Here is a 17698-nt window from a genome sequence, read left to right as displayed (position 1 = left end):
GACTATTTTGGAACATGCGTCACATTATATATTCCAACTAAATATTGTTTAAAGAAAACATGTTATTGTCACAAACCACACTAGGGATATTATTAACCACAGAAACACACTATTTCTCATTTACTGTCCATAGGGGTTTTTGGTAAATTTTCAATTTTCAACTTACAAAATCTAACCAGTTATTCTTAAATAAGCAGTTGTAACTGCAGTGCCTTCACAACAATCATTAGCAATCATTAACAAGTAAGTATAACAATTATACCTATGTGGCTCTCCAATGGCGGTGAGTGACTTCATCAGAGTGTGTATACAAGCAGTCTTGCCTGCGCCAGCCGGCCCTAGAGTCATGATGCCGTGCCTCACTCTCTGCGTCTCGTACAACTGTAGAGTTAAAAGTTAAAACAATAAGAATGTTCCTTAAAAATTCTTCTTACAAATTTCTTTGAAATGTTTTACTGTGTTGGATAAAAATATGTAAACTATTCAGTAATTTTCATTCTTTCCTACTTTCTTTGGAAAAAAAATATTGTATCAAATCATATAGTAAAGGAAAACCAAGTGGCCGATTAAATAAAAAAAAGGTAGAACTGCTGGAAACCTAAGTCCAGGGGCTTTACCAAATAATCATAACATAACGTTGATAGTCCATTTCAATATTCTTGAAAAAGTCGATTGAAGAGAAAGTCACTCTCTTACTACTCCAAAATAAGAAAGTTTAGTTTTAATGACATTGCTATTGCAAAACTTGTATTTAAAACATATAAATAATTTGATTTTAACACTAGAGGTCAATCTTTCATGGCCTACAATATCAAAGTCCTTTGGGGCAAAGCCATGACACATAATTTTACACAGTTTTCCTGCCAAAGACCACGATATTGTCGTATCGTTTTATTTGAAAAATATCTTAATGAGCATTGTTCTATGTGCATAAGCATGAATAAGCATGTTGACACTTACCTGGATGAGTTTGAGGACCCATGGAGGATGGTAGACCAGTCCTGCCTCCTCTACCTGCTCAGCTATGGCAGCCTCCAGGGTAGGGTAGGAGGTCTTCTCTAACACTTGGTTGGGGAACAAGTCAGCCACCAGGGAGATAAACAGTGGCTCGTCCTCATCTGAGAGATACATTAATGCAATTATAATAAATCCATCACTTGATTTTGATAATTTACATACCTTCAACAGAGAACAACTTGAAACACATAGTAGAGAAAACTCACAACATGTTTCGGCTATTCAAGCATTGTCAAGTGATCTTTCCAAGAATGTTTAATCCAACTATCAAAACTATATCTCGTCAATTACATTGAAATAAATAAACATATAACACAACAAACACACAAAAAAGATTGAAAAATATAATATAATATTTTTTTGTGTGTTTGTTATGTTCCATGTGTATTTATTTGAATGTAATTGACGAGTCTATAATTGAATGAAACATTCTTGGAAAGATCACTCGACAATGCCTGTATAGCCGAAACATGTTGTGAGTTTGATCACAAGTTTAATGATGAACTGTTGACATGAAGGTATGTACGTAAAATAGTGTAAAATGCAAGAAACCTCACCTAACATTGAAGTTGGTTAACTATACAATAAGAATAAGAAGTCAATATGGGATAGGGAATCGAATCTGTTTCAAGAACCAGATGTGGTTACTGAAGCAAAAATAATACATTATGGGATGAACAGAGGGGAGATGGAAGCTATAATAAATCAAATATAGAAGGAAAAGCAGAATGGAAGAAGACTCCTCCCTGGACGCCCAAGAAGAGAAGAAACTATGAAGTACCAAAGAAAAAAAAAGAAAAATGACTGGAGGAAGGGGTCAGACACAGGGAATTTGTAAGATCTTCCTGGATATAGAGGGTCTTCAATTATTTACAAATTGAATTTGAAATTACTTAGCAAATTGTTTAAACTATTTTAAGGACTAAACCGACTTACTTACCTATAAGTTTTGACAGGTTCATGTCCCTTAAAACTCTCATGACTATGGTACTCTCTGAATCTTTAGAGTTGACTCTCTTTGAAGCTCCCAATGAGCGGAGAACTGAGAGGATGTTACGCAGCCCAAAGTCGTAATGCACCTTAAAATAACATACACTATTAACAACTTATATAGGAGAAAACACACACACGGAATAACAACTTTGTGAAAAACTAGTAACTTCATGCCATTTGGAACTGCTAAATAAATTGTGACAATGAGGGGATAGTAGATTAGGTATTTAAAGAGAAATAATTTCAAAATTCGCTAAGCTTGTAACTATTTTAAAATGTACTAATGTATGTATTGTAAAATGTAACTATGTTTAAAAATATCCTTGATGTACAATTTAATTTGACCAGTGGCAATGCTGATGATATTTATAATAATTTTCTTAGAGAGCTCCTGTTAAAATTTGATCAATCTTTCCCATTAAAATCTGTTAAAATAAATTCTAGTAATTCAAGTAAGTGTAATAAAATGTGGATAACACCTGGCTTAAAAATATCTGCAAAAAAGAAAAGACTATTACATATGTTGGCTAAAAAAAGTGGTAACATTGATTTTAAGAATTATGTTAAGAGATACAAAACCACTTTTAACAAGGTTGTCAAAGCAGCTAAGCGGCAGGCCAACAGCAATTTCATTAAAGTGTCTGACAATAAGGTAAAGGCTACTTGGTCTGTAGCAAGGAGACAGCTAGGTTTAGAGAGTAACAATCAAACTTGTATAGAGCTAGAAATTGGTAATACCAGGATTGATGACCCTAGGGAAGTGTCACAATATTTCAATAACCATTTTAAAAACATTGTAAATGAATTGAATATTCCGAAGATAAATGTAATAGAAACCATGAAAGAATATCCATCTTATAACTATTCAGATTTTTATATTGAGAATTTTTCTAATGATTACATTAGCAAAATAATAAAAGGTCTGAAAAATAAACCTTCTACAGGCTGGGATGGAATACCTGTCCAGTTATTGAAGCAAAATTCATTAATACTGGCACCGGCATTGAGTAACATCATTAAAGCATCCATTAGCAGTGGTGTTTTCCCAGAAAAACTTAAATATGGTAATGTCATTCCAGTTTTTAAGAAGGGATCAAAAGTAAACATAAATAATTATCGACCAATCACATTACTCTCAAACATATCAAAAATTTTTGAAAAGGTTATGTGTGATAACCTAAGTAGATTTCTTGAAAATAATTCTTTCTTTCACAATTACCAATTTGGCTTCAGAAAAAACATGAACCCTCAAACAGCTCTATCAAATTTTGTTAACAAAACCATGTTGGCCTTGGATGAATCGCAGTATGCAGCTGGTGTTTTCTGTGATTTGTCTAAGGCATTTGACTGTGTCAATCATGAACTTCTAATTCACAAACTTAGTAAAATCGGAATAACAGGTAACATTCTTAAATGGTTTAGATCATATTTGGCAAACCGTAAACAAAGAACTCCTCATCATAAAAAAGGGAATAAAGTACTATTCAGACTGGATAAATATAGAATGTGGAATTCCTCAAGGCTCAATTCTGGGGCCTTTATTATTCATCATCTATATCAATGACTTGCCCCAAAAAATTCTTTCAGAATTAATACTTTTTGCAGATGATACCACTGCTTTTGTGAAAGGCAACTCAATGTCGGAAGTGCAAATTTCAGTTAACAAAACTTTGGAAGATCTCCGTGAATGGTTTACAGCTAATGGCCTGGCACTAAACAGTGATAAAACAAACGTCTTATTTTTTCAAAAGTCAAACATGACAGATATTTCACAACAAAAATTTCTCGGAGTGATCATTGACCAAAAACTAAATTGGAAGGAACATATTGATTATTTGTTAAAAAAATTAAGATCATTCTTTTTTGCTTTTTCAGTTCTTTCTCAGTGTGCATCAAAAAATGTTATCAGAATAGTTTATTTTTCCCATGTAGAATCGATTTTGAGGTATGGCATTACCTTATGGGGAAATTCAAAAAATAGTAAAAAGATATTTTCAATGCAAAAAAGATTCATTAGAAATATGGCAAACGCTAAATTTAGGGCTTCCTGTAAAAAACATTTCAAAAATCAGTCCATATTAACTTTCCCCAGCCTGTTCATTTATGAAAGCCTTAATTAGGTCCATGACAATAAAAAATATTTTGAAAAGTTCTTAATAAAAAATAAATACAACACTAGGAACAAGAACCTTTACAGTTAGCCAATCCATCGGACAACAAAATTTGAAAAATGTCCTTTTTATACAGGCCTGAAGCTGTACAACCATTTGCCGAATAAATTTAAACAATTGGCAGTAAATGTTTTTAAAGTTAAAATTAAAGAAATTCTACTGGATAAGGTTTATTATTCCATCTCAGACTTTTTAGCAGACACCTCCTTGGGATAGTCATTGTACATTTTTATTGTTATTGTAATCTTCTATGTTTTATGTAAAATGTTTTTTCCATTGTATTTTATTATTAAGATTTATGTAATTGACAAGACACCAGTTACTGCTATAAGCACCCAATGTAACGTTATTTGTGTCAATAAATTGATTTGATTTGATTTGATTTGTACATACAGACAGAAACATGTCACCACACTCTGTTCGAGATTCATTTCAACTATGCAGTTTTTAATAAAACACTGAATACATATTAACTTCAACATGACTATTCGAGTAACATCTGTTATAAGTACAAAAGGAACAACATAGAGTAATGAGCTATTACAATATAACACAACTTATAACAACATCAACATGTGAATTCAAAGTATAAGCTCACCTGTTTGGTGAGCTGCTCCTCACACAGCTTATACAGGGTGTAGAACTTGCGAGCAAGAGTGATGTTCTCGAGGAATCCACAACTAGCCAACTTGACTCTGATGATGATCTGTCTGTCAGGCACCATCATGGCCACTGTGCGGAACTGGATCTTCAGATTCTCTGGTAGCTCCTTACGTCCAGCGTATCCTGGGTTCTGTTCAATCAATAAATAAAAACTAGTAGAACTTTGTACAACATACAATGATGATCCGTAAGAATTTATGTGTCTATGTTCTGTCATGCATAACTATAGCTACAGTAAGAAGTAAGAACCTTTTTGATTAAACGGTTGCAGGACTTTTTGATCACCTACAGAATGTAATTCATACATGACAGAAATGTAAATTTTCATCAATAGTTTTTGAATACTACAACGAACCAATACGGGTGGAACCAATACTGTTACGTACCTATAGGGTTGGAAACTGTCTAAAATAGTAGTAGATCAATTAGGGAACGTTGAAGGGGAACGTTAGTCTCAAATTCAAACCAGCCCAGCTTGGCTGTAAAGGGATCTCAATGGAGACTTGATTTACATACTTGTATATGAAACTTTAAACAATTGGGGTGTTTCTCAATCACATACCATAGTGATGAATATTCCAAACTCAGAACACATGTCGATGGTGTCACCGTCTGTGAAAACAAATGACTTCTTCTTCTCTTTCTTGGCAGCCAGGACCACTGCAACCTGCTGGGCAGCTACTGACAACACTGGCAGCTCTATGCGGTTGAACTCATCAAAACATCCCCAGGAGCCTGACTGAGCTAGACCTGCCACAGAAAGTTATTATTTTATTTGTCGGAGAGACCTTCAGCCAGCTTGGCCATTGATCAGTCATTCTGCGAACTCTCCAAGTCACTCAAGCACATTTGATCAGTCATTCTGCGAACTCTCCAAGTCACTCAAGCACATTTGTACGTACACTTTTCTCTTCACATTTCCGTCAACTGGCAATGGATTTGATTGAAGTTGACACCCTTCCTAAGCAAATGCTTAATCACAGAGCATCATTCAATCATTCATGACTGTTGTCAAATTTGTCTCATATTGGCTACAACGATCAGTCCTATGGTTGCATATTGTTTGTTGGGTATTTTGGAAACCTTAATTTACAGACAACTCTCATCTATTATTCTTAGCTATAACAAACATTTTTAGTTGAATTTTGAACATTGTAGTGTTTCCTGATATCCCAAGGTGGTAGAGCTTATTGCTCTACACTGGACAATAGCACAAAATCTGCACGTACCTTTGTATATCCTGCCCAGCCCTCTGTAGTCCATCTGGTCAGAACAGTTGAAGACAACCACGTACTTGGCCAGTGTCTTGCCCATGTCTTTGACAGTCTCTGTTTTGCCAGTACCTGCTGGACCACAGGGAGATCCTCCCATGCTCATAGCCAGGGCCTGGGCTAGAGTGATGTAACACCTACCAACCATCAACATTAGTTGATTTAATAGTAATCATTTAAGGTATATAACGTCATAGCGCCCAATACCAACTAGTACAGTGTCTTATATCTAGAACTATTCTTTAATAGTTATTTACTGTACTAATGTACAAGTTCTAATTTATATACAATGTGTTGTTGTTGACAAAATTAGACAAAAAGATCACGTTGCTGTAAAAGATTTTATATTTATGAATCACATCCTTAAAATGGTACAGTTAACCTTTTAACTTTCAAATACTAGAGTAGACATCCTATCAATATGGACCAGCTGTCGTCAATTTTATTCATCCAACTGAACATATTTGAATGAGCCACTCACAGATCGCGCAACAGTTAAATTTATATATCCTTTATTATTTTTTTATGATTCAATAATATATGTGACATACAGGATGTTTAGAGGTAGTCATCCTTTCAGCTTTGCTACCAGTCAGTTTCTAGTTTCGTATACAATAAAAATTAGAGATTAATATCAAATCAACACACTCTGTCTGTGGCCCAATTTTCATTCTAAAACTGGAGACAACTTCCAAATTCAAAGATTAAACTTAAAGCCAGTTAACACATTTCTTAAGGACCCAAGTGGTTTGGATTTCCCAAGTTAACAGGCTTTCCCACAATCTATAAGATTCCAATTTGATTATAAAGTCAGTATTGACTTACCTATCAGTCAGCGGAGTGATGACCAGCCGCTCAGTACAGCCAAGATACTCATTCTGATAAGTGAATGTAACGTCCGTTACAGCTACCCAGGTCTTGTCCATGTCTTCCTTGAAGTAGAACCTGCACTGCTTCAGCCACTCAAAGTCATTGGCAGATCTTATGTTCAAGCGGCACTGTGTAACAATGAACAATATTTGTAGTGTTGAACAAACGTTTGACAACTGTCAAATGTTGGTCTTCAGGATATCAAAGGGTCATAGAACTGTCAAAAATTCTAGTCAATGTTTTAAATGCGTAACTGCAATCCATAATTAATTGAGAATCCTACATAATTCAACTGAGTTGAACTGTGGCTTTTCCTGATGATAAATTGCTTCAACAGAGACCTGAGATCAACAAAATATCTTAAAGTAGGTTTCTAAACCACAAGCCAAATGCAGTGAAAACTTAATAACGAGAAAATATTCTCAAAAACATACAAGCAGCAAGCTAAAATTGGATTTCAATAAACTAGGATTAGGATTTCTAACTCAAGACTCATCCAACTAGTTTATTGTCATCTCACCAGAATGTCAAAGATGTCGCGCTGATGCACATGGATCGTGATGAGTGTCTCAAACTTGATACGCTCCAGCTTGGTGAGGTCTCGTGTCGTCTGATCAATCAGCGTGTTGAGCAGCTCAAGGAACTTGTTGTTGGTCTCAGCCATCAGCTTCTTGTCTGACCTGGCCTGCATCAGAGCAGACTCTGCATCTCTTGTCCAGATCATCTGGATACCCAGGATACCAACCTGCCAACAAGCCATGTTAACACCCTGATATAAGAAGCAGCTATGGTTCTGGAAATGACAAAAGAGGTTGTGGTTCTGGTTCAGTCTTAGAAACTTTTGTTAACGCTTGCCTCCAGAACACTTTACCAGAATAACAGAAAATTATCATATATACACTTAAAAAAAGGGAAGTTTCTTGATAATTTTTAGGCTCTCTAAAACTCAATGCACTCCAACTTCTTTTAAATTTTATTTTTTGTTTTGAAAAAAGGGTAATCCAAATTACAATGTCTAATTGGCATGATTCATAATTAGTGGCTATGTTTATTACCATGTATCCTATGTAGCCTATGCATCCTACATATTACAAAGTTAGCCCAGGATTATACCCTAGTTATCTTACATTCTGGTTATTCTTATGAGATCTGCAGGATGTGCTGGGAATTTCTAAATCCATCCCATGAAATTAGCACAATATCCTCAAGATATTTTTTAATCGCTGGATATTTAATAGCATAGCATGTCCCTGGGACATTCTTAAAACTCAAATGAGTTATAAAAATAAAATCCGCAGGAAACGTGTAATAATGATAAGGTATATCTTGAACCCCAAATTTAATCTTCAGGACCTGGGAACTTGCTTCAGACAACCAAGGACTTGTTATGGTTGGAAACTTTTTCGGAAGCCAAACAAACAATATATCAGCTGAAAGCTCAAAGGACAAAATACTATGGCTATACCTGTGCAGGCATCTTGTCAAGGAAGCCTAACAAGTTGAAGTTAGGGTCGTTGATCTGTGCGTAGGCGTTGCGGATGATGGAATGCAAAGACTGTTGGGACGTCTGTAGAAGACAAGTCAGCCAAGTCTCCACACTGCCTTCCGCTCTTACAGCCCTCTCCAGCTGACAACAAGGTAAATATAATTTTTAAATATTATAATGTTTGAAAAAAATATGATTGTACAAAAATGTAGAGGAATGGGCAAAATATAGCCTATCATTATTATCATCAGGCAAACTGTTAATTTTTTTGAAGCAATCAAAGCCTATTAACTTTTCTTAGGATTGAACCGGCAACTTCCTAATTACTGCGACCACTCCGCTACCAAGCTGAAGTATTCACTTACCTGAATAGATTCGCCCTCTGAGGAGATGATCGCAGTCATCTTGTTGTACTCAATGTCATGGAACTTGACAGACCGAGTGTTGTCAAAGATGGACAGCAGATGGTTCTGTATAGTGTGGGAGTCAGATGCCTGACCCAGGATCTCCAACAAGGCTGGGTCTGACACAAAGAAGAACCGAGGGAACATCATTCGCTTCTTCTCCAGGTACCTACAATGGCAAACAGCTTGGTTGAGTTTTTAATGTTTATTAGAGTCTCATTATTCAATACTTGGTTATCCAACATCCCAAGTTATCTGACACTCCTTGTGGACGTTCAAGTTACATGAAATTGCATGCTATTTCAATATTATAGTATGACTACACTTCCAACTGTGATTTAAAATTGCACACCACCTGAACTTGACTGTATTTATTTACAAACTGACGATTTACATTTACAGTTAAGTTGTGGTTGTTTTACTTGGTCAAAACTTGAAATTCATAGATTTGGTCATCAATAACTGCAGCTATTACATTAGCTGCTGACGTCACTCACCCACTGAGAGACTTCTGACACAACTCCAGTTGTTCCTGCAGGTGAGGCAACAGCTGTTTCAACATGTCGTCTCCCACACAACAAGACACCACACCCGGTGTCTCGTGAGCCCTCTGCATGATCTTCTGCCACGACTTGTCAATCTTGCTGAACCTGCAACCAAAAACCTCCAAAATTAGCGGGCAACTACAACATACATGGCAAAGATGTCAAACAGTTATCCAGCTAAAACAATCTGTGGAGCACCAAAATTTAAAATATTTTGGATCACACAATGTGTCCTCAAGTTTAAATGTGTTGTACAAATTAACCTGCACCAGTAAGTATGCATTACATATGCACTTGACTTTTTTATATTTTTTTTGCTCACTCATGCATTTTTGTATGTTTAAAAATGCATAAATAACAAGTGACATGTAATTGAAAAAATAAAAATAGATACCGGTACTTCTTCAATTCGACCTCATATCAGTGAATTTTCCATACTTTGAAACTGCAGTAGTCATGGGAATATTATTAAGCTGAGGATGGTTTTTTGGAGGGGGGAGGTAAGGGTCATAGCTACCTCAGCTAGGGAGTTACATTAGCTACTTCAACTTTATGGCCTTTGGTCACATCTTTTGTTGTACTTAGCATGATAAAGTTGGTTGAAAAACCACCAACACCTATTTTGTAATGAATAGTTGGGAAGCTGATTACTAATTAGTGATTAGTTATAATGCTAGCCTAGTAAAGTAAAAGGTTACAAGATTGATCTTGAGGAAAGTAAATAGTTTTTTGATGGTTGGAAACTAGGCCCAGCGGTTTTGTTTTCAGTGCGTATTTAGGTTTACAGTCATGCGTTTTGATTGTTTTAAAATATAATCCAGTTTAGTTACTTGTTGTTAAGAAAAAATTTCAAATTAGGTTGTTTTGGATAATATATTTTGTGATTAACCAAATTGGTTAAATTAAAGTTTTAAAATTATCTGTGGTATCACAAACAGTAAACAGTGTAGTTTAGATGATGAGATCTTCACTTCATTCCATTGTCCTTAGGCTCATAATAAATCCTTAGAACCGTAGAAAACCTATTTATCTGATTTCCTTTGGGCTCTGTAGATACAGAAGTTAGTCACCTATATTTTATATCGTCAGAATTAATGTTACTATTATTAAATTGGACTTTTCCGACGTGTATTGTGTTTAAAACTACACAACATTTCTGGAGGTGGACAAACTTTTCCCGTTATCAAGTAAAAATTGATAATGGAACGTAACAAACAAATTTTCACTTGATAACGAGGGGAGTCGATCCACCTCCAGACACATTGTGTAGTTTCAAACACTATAAATGTTGGAAAAGTCCAATTTATTAAAAGTAACATCTCAGAACCAACGTCATAATGAATTTTAAAAACTCTGTTGGAATTAACTTTGAAGGCAGCCTCACTATGACTAACCTTTTAGCCTCCTTGGGCAGCTGCTTGGCAATGTCACCACCCACAAACACAGCCTCCAAATAGACCCACATGTTCTGCACAAGCAGCCAACGCTCCAGGATCTCATTGGTGTTACCCAGGTCAAACACCCACTGCTGTATCTGCTTGCGGAATGGAGCATTGTACCTAGGAACAATAACACAGTTTTATTATAGTGTTCCCTATATACAAGTGCTTCTGGTATAATAGAAGTGTTGTTGAATTCATTTAAGAAGCAGATAACTTCATACCCAACTATTGTAGGAAACAACATGGATTGTGTCATCCAAACGTGAATAACAACTTGCTATTGATTGATGTTGACATGAATGAGTAACTGTACATACCTGTTGGACAGCAGTGAGCCCAACACCATCAGGCTGTCCTCCAGTTGACCGATGGTCTCAGCCGTTGTGTCACCTCGCAACAGCAGCTCACCACGGTTGTTGAATGACATGAACGTCAACTCATGCACGGACCACTCATTGGTCACCTGCCGTAGCTTAGCTTCAATATCCTTCTCCTTCATGGCTGATATACAGATGTCCTACAAAGAAAAAAATTTTTACCAAAATATTATTTTAATTTGTCTTGGGCCTATAGGTCTTACCAGGAGACCTACGGTAATAGCTACTTCCCTTTAGGGAAATTCACTAAAACAAATATAAAGTAAAATAGAACATAGGTACCTCAATATCCTCTTTGCACTTGAGTAGAGGTGCTTCCAAGATGTTTTTCAGACAGAAGCCCTCACTGTCCAGTTCAAAGGTATACTTGGTGACCTCCATGATGCGTTGCCAATGTCGTGGTTTCATGGCTTTGTTGGCCATCAGCTCCAGCAGCGGACACATGTCGTTGAAGTCGTCAATCGTACGTTTGAGAGCATGGAAAGCCGGCCATTCCTGGGTAAGAATTAGAAATTACATAAGTTAGGAGTGTGATAAATTTCCTGTATTTGTTTTGTAAAAAGAATCAGTAGTACATAAAATATTATCAATACAACCTTAGTACAATTTAAAGTTAAAAGTATCTTGAAAGTATCTTAAATGTTGTTAAATGTCTTAAATGTATCTTTAGATCATGGAATGGTTTACTTTCCCACCTTGAGACCTTTGGGCAGTTTGCGACAGCGGTTCTGGAACTCCATTAGCTCATTGTTGATTTCCTCAATGTTGACTTCGCCCCACGGAATGTCGTAGTAACCGCTAAAACACAGAGGCAGTAAGTAGTTTACAAAAAATATACTAAAATCAAAATAATTTTTGAGAAAAAATGTAACTTTTTAAAAGCTACTTTATACGTCACAAGTAAAACTTTGACTTGCCACACCTTGTATATCTCAATCTGGTGTGATAAGTAAGTTTAATTTTAATCAAATTTTTATTACTAACACCATCAACAAAAGCTAATTATTGCCATTAAATCCAAAGTTATCGTCCCACTATCTGAGGCAGAGTCGGTGAGAGAGAATTAACAGTGGAGAACTTGGATAAGAGTTGACTTATTGAATTATTTGTGAGTTTTCTATCTAATCTACATTTGCCAATTCTCTCCATGGTGTGTTCAGTGAAAGCATGTTTTTCTTAATCACAAGAAGTTGAAAAAGTCCAATATCCATATTCAATAACAGAAAAATGGCAATTTGTACTACTTCCAACATAAACGGATTCACAACACAATACCTGACTCTGTCTATGACGTCATTGTACAGTTTGTACAGCTTCTGTAAGAGATTGAGTTCCTTCCTAATCTGCGCCAGTTCTGGATAGTCAGTCTGCGGCAGACCAAACAGTTCCTCCCCACTCTGGTAGGTCTGAAGTTTACGCCACATCCCATCAAATCGGTTCTGAAGTCAAAGATAAAGAGTAAAGAGATGTGTGAATAAGTGCCAGAGAATAGTTTTGAGGATAAGATGGCCCAAAACAATAACAAATCACAACAAACTGTGGCATCGCTCGAACCAAGAGCCAATTGGAGTTCAAATAAAAAGAAGAAAATAGAGATGTGTAGGGCATACCTTGCTGAAGGGAAATGGAGATGTGGCTAAAGATAAGGTGGAGTGGGACCCGGCTGGAAGCAAGAGAGTGGGAAGACCAAGAATAAGGTGGAAAAGGACATTGGTTGAAGATTCAAGATTCTTTATTTGGCAATTGAACAATAAATACAGTAATAAACCACGTCAGATTGTCCTAAAGGAGGAGCTAAAGGAGAAAGGGAAAAGCTAGGAAGGGATTGAGAGAGAAGCGACCAACAGGGTCCAGATATTCCTCTCCTCAAGTCTTAAGTCAGTAAGTCATACACACAATCTCTGTTTGAAAAACTGCTCACATAAAATAAATCAGTGCATCTCCAACTACTCTTCAAACATACTATGATTTCTCTGTCTCAGCCATTAGGTAGTTGTACTTTGAAATTCAATTAGTTTAAACAATGGTTTAAACTAAAGAAAACAAAAATCAACAACTTTAAGCTGTGTTTATATTGCAGATTCACCTGGAAGAGGATAAGTCTGTCAGAAGCCTCCCGAGGAGACAGGCCTGGCATCATGGGTCCGCTGGTCCTGTACTCGTGGCAATACTCAATGTTGTCCTGACGGAACCTGTCCAGGTTGCGGCGCAGGTCCTCCTCAAAGTGAGGCTGCATAGTTAGCAACAACACGTTCACGTCCATGGCTCTGCCGAGCAGACGCTGCCACGAGTATCGCAAATTGTCCACCTGAGGTAACCAGAATGTCGCATGTAAATTAACATTACACACATACATTTGTGAATCATATTTGGTGTAGAGTATTCATGCGTTACATTTAATGCATTTAAATTTACACAGGATGTTTTCAAATTAGTAATAGTAAGCCAACCTGTTTGAATAACATCATCTGTTACATATCAAATTGTACAGTATAATGTGAAAATAGTGAATTATTTAAAATCTCTACAAAGTCTAAATTCATCTTTCCATCAAACATATAATTACAAATAATATCAGTAAAGCCATGACTTTTAAACAACCATGTTTATTTAACTATTTATTATTTAAGTGTATTATATTGCAATTGTAAATGTTACCTGTTCCAAGTCTTCTCTGTCCACTGGCAACTCATATCGTGTAATGACATTGAAGGCTTCCTGGAAAAATATTGATACATCACAGTTGTAAAAGTAAATAGCAGTGAAATAAATTGTAAAGTTAATTTAATCAAATGAATACACAGTAAGTTGCTACAGACTTGACACCTGATAACCCAGCAGTCCAAATTTATTGATGACCTCCCAAAGAATTTTTATGCAAGTTGTACACAAACCTACACCTTAAAACCATATAAATATAGTAAACCAGAGCCATATTTGTTAGCTTCGATAGTTACATAAAGTACCTTGCCATTGCCATTTGGACTACTTGAACTAATTGCGGACATTTAGGCCAAGATGCACAAGCCACTCTGCCTGATGATAGAAGCGCTTGCTACTCTGTTAGTCAGCATCAACCTTTAATTTTATGGGAAAAAGTAATTCACAAATTTTATTAATGTAGGTAGTTCAATGTTATTTTGTTGTAAAATGGTTTATATAACAAAGATCATAGGAAAATACTAGGCCTATATGTCTTAGTTTTGATTTTAGCGAATTTCCCATATAGGGAATAAGCTATTACCGTAGTACTCATGGTAAGACCTAGACGCGGGACCGATTTTTTTTTCATTTTGAGGTCCCTAGAGGCCAAAAACACCATCCGTTCAAATTCATATATATATATATTTATATATTTATATATATATATGTGTGTGTCAGTTAGCACGATAACTCGAGCAAAAATGATCCGATTTTGATGAAATTTGGTACAAACGTGTAAACCTACGTTTATTCAAACGAGTTCGCGATCCAGCATGATCAGACCATGGGAACGGGGGTTTACGGGGGGTTTTATTGGGTAAAAATAGGTTTTTCCCATTTTTGACCCAAAAAACATAAAATTTAGCAATTTCTTTCCAAACCATTTTGTAGAGCTTAAAAAAACAAATAATTTAGTATATTGAAGCTTTATTATGCGCCTAATGGTTACAGAGAAAATTCCGAAAAATTGTAAATTTAAAATTCCCATGTTATTCTTATGGAGAATAAGTAAATTGTTGTAGTTTGCTTGTTTATGAACATATTTTGATCAAATTTGGAAAATGATTTTATTTCTTACTAACTATTAACGTTTTACAAAAAAAAAACAGTTTTACCCTCCCTGATGCAGCAAACCTAAGTACTAGTTAAACTAATTCTATTTAAATAGAGAATAAATGTTATATTTTTAAGTAGACATTTCAGTGTAAATCCAATCAGTCAAATGGAAATTCGCTTAGTCTGCAGGTTTGCTGCGGCAGGGGTATTTCCTATTTTCATGATGACTCAGAATTTCTAAAACTTAAAATCATCAGGCCCAGATGTCAAGTTTAAGGAGCTGAGCTAATTTGAGTTGTATGTGTTTCCCACACACCTACTACTTTCTATCACCCCTGACTCCTACGAGCTGTGCAGTGACCACAAGACAGTGAGGTATTGTTACAGTATACATTAAATGAGCAAAGCAAGAGGTACACAACTATAATGATAAAATTGTAGCTTGTCTCAAATCTGCAATGTTTTACTTACAAGCCTGTGGCGCTACCACCAAGCTTTCTTTTCAAATAAAACATTTATAAGAGGCTGGAGGATAGTTATAATTATAAAATTCATTATTCACTGAATGGGGTACTTATTGAATTAGTATTCAAGTTTCACCCTTCATCGAAGTAAATCAATACCACAAACGGCTCCATCCCCCACTCAATTCTAACAATCTTGTGCCTTCTGTCTCACCTCGATGGGTTCTATCCTGAGTTCCATGTCAACCTCCTGTTCTCTGATCTTCTTCAGGGTGTCCATCACCAGCCTGACGTCGTCCAAGTCTCGTATCTGCCGGTCCAGCTTGCGTTCCATCTCACTCATCACTGCGTACACATAGTCCATCTCTCGGTGGTACTTCTTCTTCAGCAGCTGGCCGATACGATATGTACAAGCCTTCACCTCCGTCAACAGCCCAAACTTGAGCTTCTCTGTAATACATATAAATTGGCTGGACATTGTTTATTTTGCAATAAAAAAAAAATTACAATCTACTTACTAACTTTAAACATTTATTGGAGAAAAAAGTACTTGGATTACGAATAAATTTAGAAATGAGGAATGGGTAGTAATTAACTTGCCCAAATATAGTTCCTGAATGACAGAACAAAAAAAGTTCACAACACAATGAGGTGATCTCACGGGTTCAGACAGAAAGACTTACCTATAGATATGGCGAGACAGTTGCCAAACACCTGCATGTCAGGTTCTACGGCCAGCTCTGCCTCCAACTCTTGATGTCTCCTAAGAGATGCCTCAGACTCTGTAAGGTTCACACTGTGAATGTCCTTCTTGACAGTCTCAATCTGCCACAGGAACTTGTATGGCAACCACCGCTCATGGAACGCAGCTAGCTCCTGATTGAAAACAAAAGAGTTTGAAAACCAAATCAATGTATGAGGTAAACAATCACTCTCAATGGGAAAATATATAAAAATTTTAAAAATATAATGATCTTAAACATTTTTTTCTTACTTTAAAAACAAGGATTTAGATTTAACCATTGCTGTACTATGGTTCTTAAACAGTATGCTTGTTGGCACGTTCAAAATAACTACTAAATTAGGGCAAAATCCAAAAGACACACAATGCAATACTGAAACAATTTTCACACGTGTGTATAATTTATTTTGCATTGCTAGTATTACTTTTATTCTATAATATAAGACCCTTCTATCTTTGTGTGCAGATATTGTTTCTTGTATCAGAAAGAATGACTATTAAAGATATTGTCTTTCATTGAAATATTCAGTGAATACAAGGCCAGTTGCCTGTGGATTAAGGTTACCAACAAGTGAAGCACTAGTTGTGGCCCAGTGAGCTAGTTTAGATCTGAAACCAGCGTCCAATATGCATTTATATATATTAAACGTCTGTGTACTTCTTCCTATGTCCAAATTTCAAAAAAGCATTTACCAACTTTATCACAGAATGTGATTCATACCTCGATCTTCAATTTTCCATCACATCATTATCAACTACTACAACAATATTTTTCACATAACAGATGGAGCCGCTAATAGTGTTATAAATAACTTTGAGTTGGTGTCAGATTTCAACCAGCCCACTTGGGCACCTATCCTGTAAATAGACCTCCCTGGGCACCTTAATTTACATTAAAAATCTTTCACTAACCGGTTTGATGTCCTGAGTGCAGCTGGACAGTAGCGACAGTGTCTTGACCACCTCCTTGTTCTCCATGACGTGGCTGTAGAAGTTCTTGTGCTGATAGGGGAACGCCGGCCGCTGTTCACTAGCCATGCGGTACAACCGGCGCCGTCTGGTCCGGGCGTCCTCACTACCGGCTGCTGAACTCTTTGGGTCCTGATCCAGGCGAGACACAAGGTCAGCAAGCGCCTTGTTCTGCATGCGGCCGAGCCCTCCACCGCCCAGCTTACGCCACACGCTCTGCAGAACGGGCACACACGACCACGACACACGGACAACACACACACACACAACGGACAACACAGAGAGGGGTTGGCGTTAGTGAACAGTTCAAATAGTAGTACCACGGTAAATGGACAAAGATATGGGAGGTTTGGGTTGAGTTAAGAGAAGCATTTTACATACAGAAAAACAAACTAAATGTGACTGACATGTATGGGCAACAGGGGCGGGGCGGTGTTAATGAATGGTTTAAACAGTAATACCACAGCAAATATCAGGGACAAGATAGTAGAGTAATGGATTTGGTTCTATGTTCTATTGTGAGAG

General features: G+C 36.5%; 1 protein-coding gene across 1 annotated transcript in view; it reads right to left on the bottom strand.

Annotated features, from left to right (window-relative positions):
• Positions 1-17698, bottom strand: part of LOC128995692 (dynein axonemal heavy chain 5) — a 104438-nt gene that overhangs the window by 38559 nt on the left and 48181 nt on the right. Inside the window, exons 27-47 of the mRNA XM_054420710.1 lie at positions 17117-17389; positions 16146-16338; positions 15677-15912; positions 13898-13957; positions 13326-13547; positions 12515-12678; positions 11935-12037; positions 11522-11734; positions 11180-11379; positions 10815-10979; positions 9373-9525; positions 8837-9044; positions 8451-8612; positions 7506-7730; positions 6941-7113; positions 6074-6252; positions 5407-5594; positions 4780-4974; positions 1958-2096; positions 961-1118; positions 263-381 (exon numbers count right to left, since the gene is read on the bottom strand). Coding sequence (XP_054276685.1) covers positions 263-381; positions 961-1118; positions 1958-2096; positions 4780-4974; positions 5407-5594; positions 6074-6252; positions 6941-7113; positions 7506-7730; positions 8451-8612; positions 8837-9044; positions 9373-9525; positions 10815-10979; positions 11180-11379; positions 11522-11734; positions 11935-12037; positions 12515-12678; positions 13326-13547; positions 13898-13957; positions 15677-15912; positions 16146-16338; positions 17117-17389 — 3728 coding nt within the window. The remainder of the gene's footprint in view (positions 1-262; positions 382-960; positions 1119-1957; positions 2097-4779; positions 4975-5406; positions 5595-6073; positions 6253-6940; positions 7114-7505; positions 7731-8450; positions 8613-8836; positions 9045-9372; positions 9526-10814; positions 10980-11179; positions 11380-11521; positions 11735-11934; positions 12038-12514; positions 12679-13325; positions 13548-13897; positions 13958-15676; positions 15913-16145; positions 16339-17116; positions 17390-17698) is intronic.

Source organism: Macrosteles quadrilineatus, unplaced genomic scaffold (genome assembly GCF_028750875.1).
Source record: "Macrosteles quadrilineatus isolate MER2022 unplaced genomic scaffold, UCM_ALF_1.0 Scaffold_5__1_contigs__length_97177068, whole genome shotgun sequence".
In the NCBI taxonomy this organism is placed as follows: domain Eukaryota; kingdom Metazoa; phylum Arthropoda; class Insecta; order Hemiptera; family Cicadellidae; genus Macrosteles; species Macrosteles quadrilineatus.
Note: the sequence above shows the minus strand (reverse complement) of the source record. Positions and strands in the feature narration are given on the sequence as shown.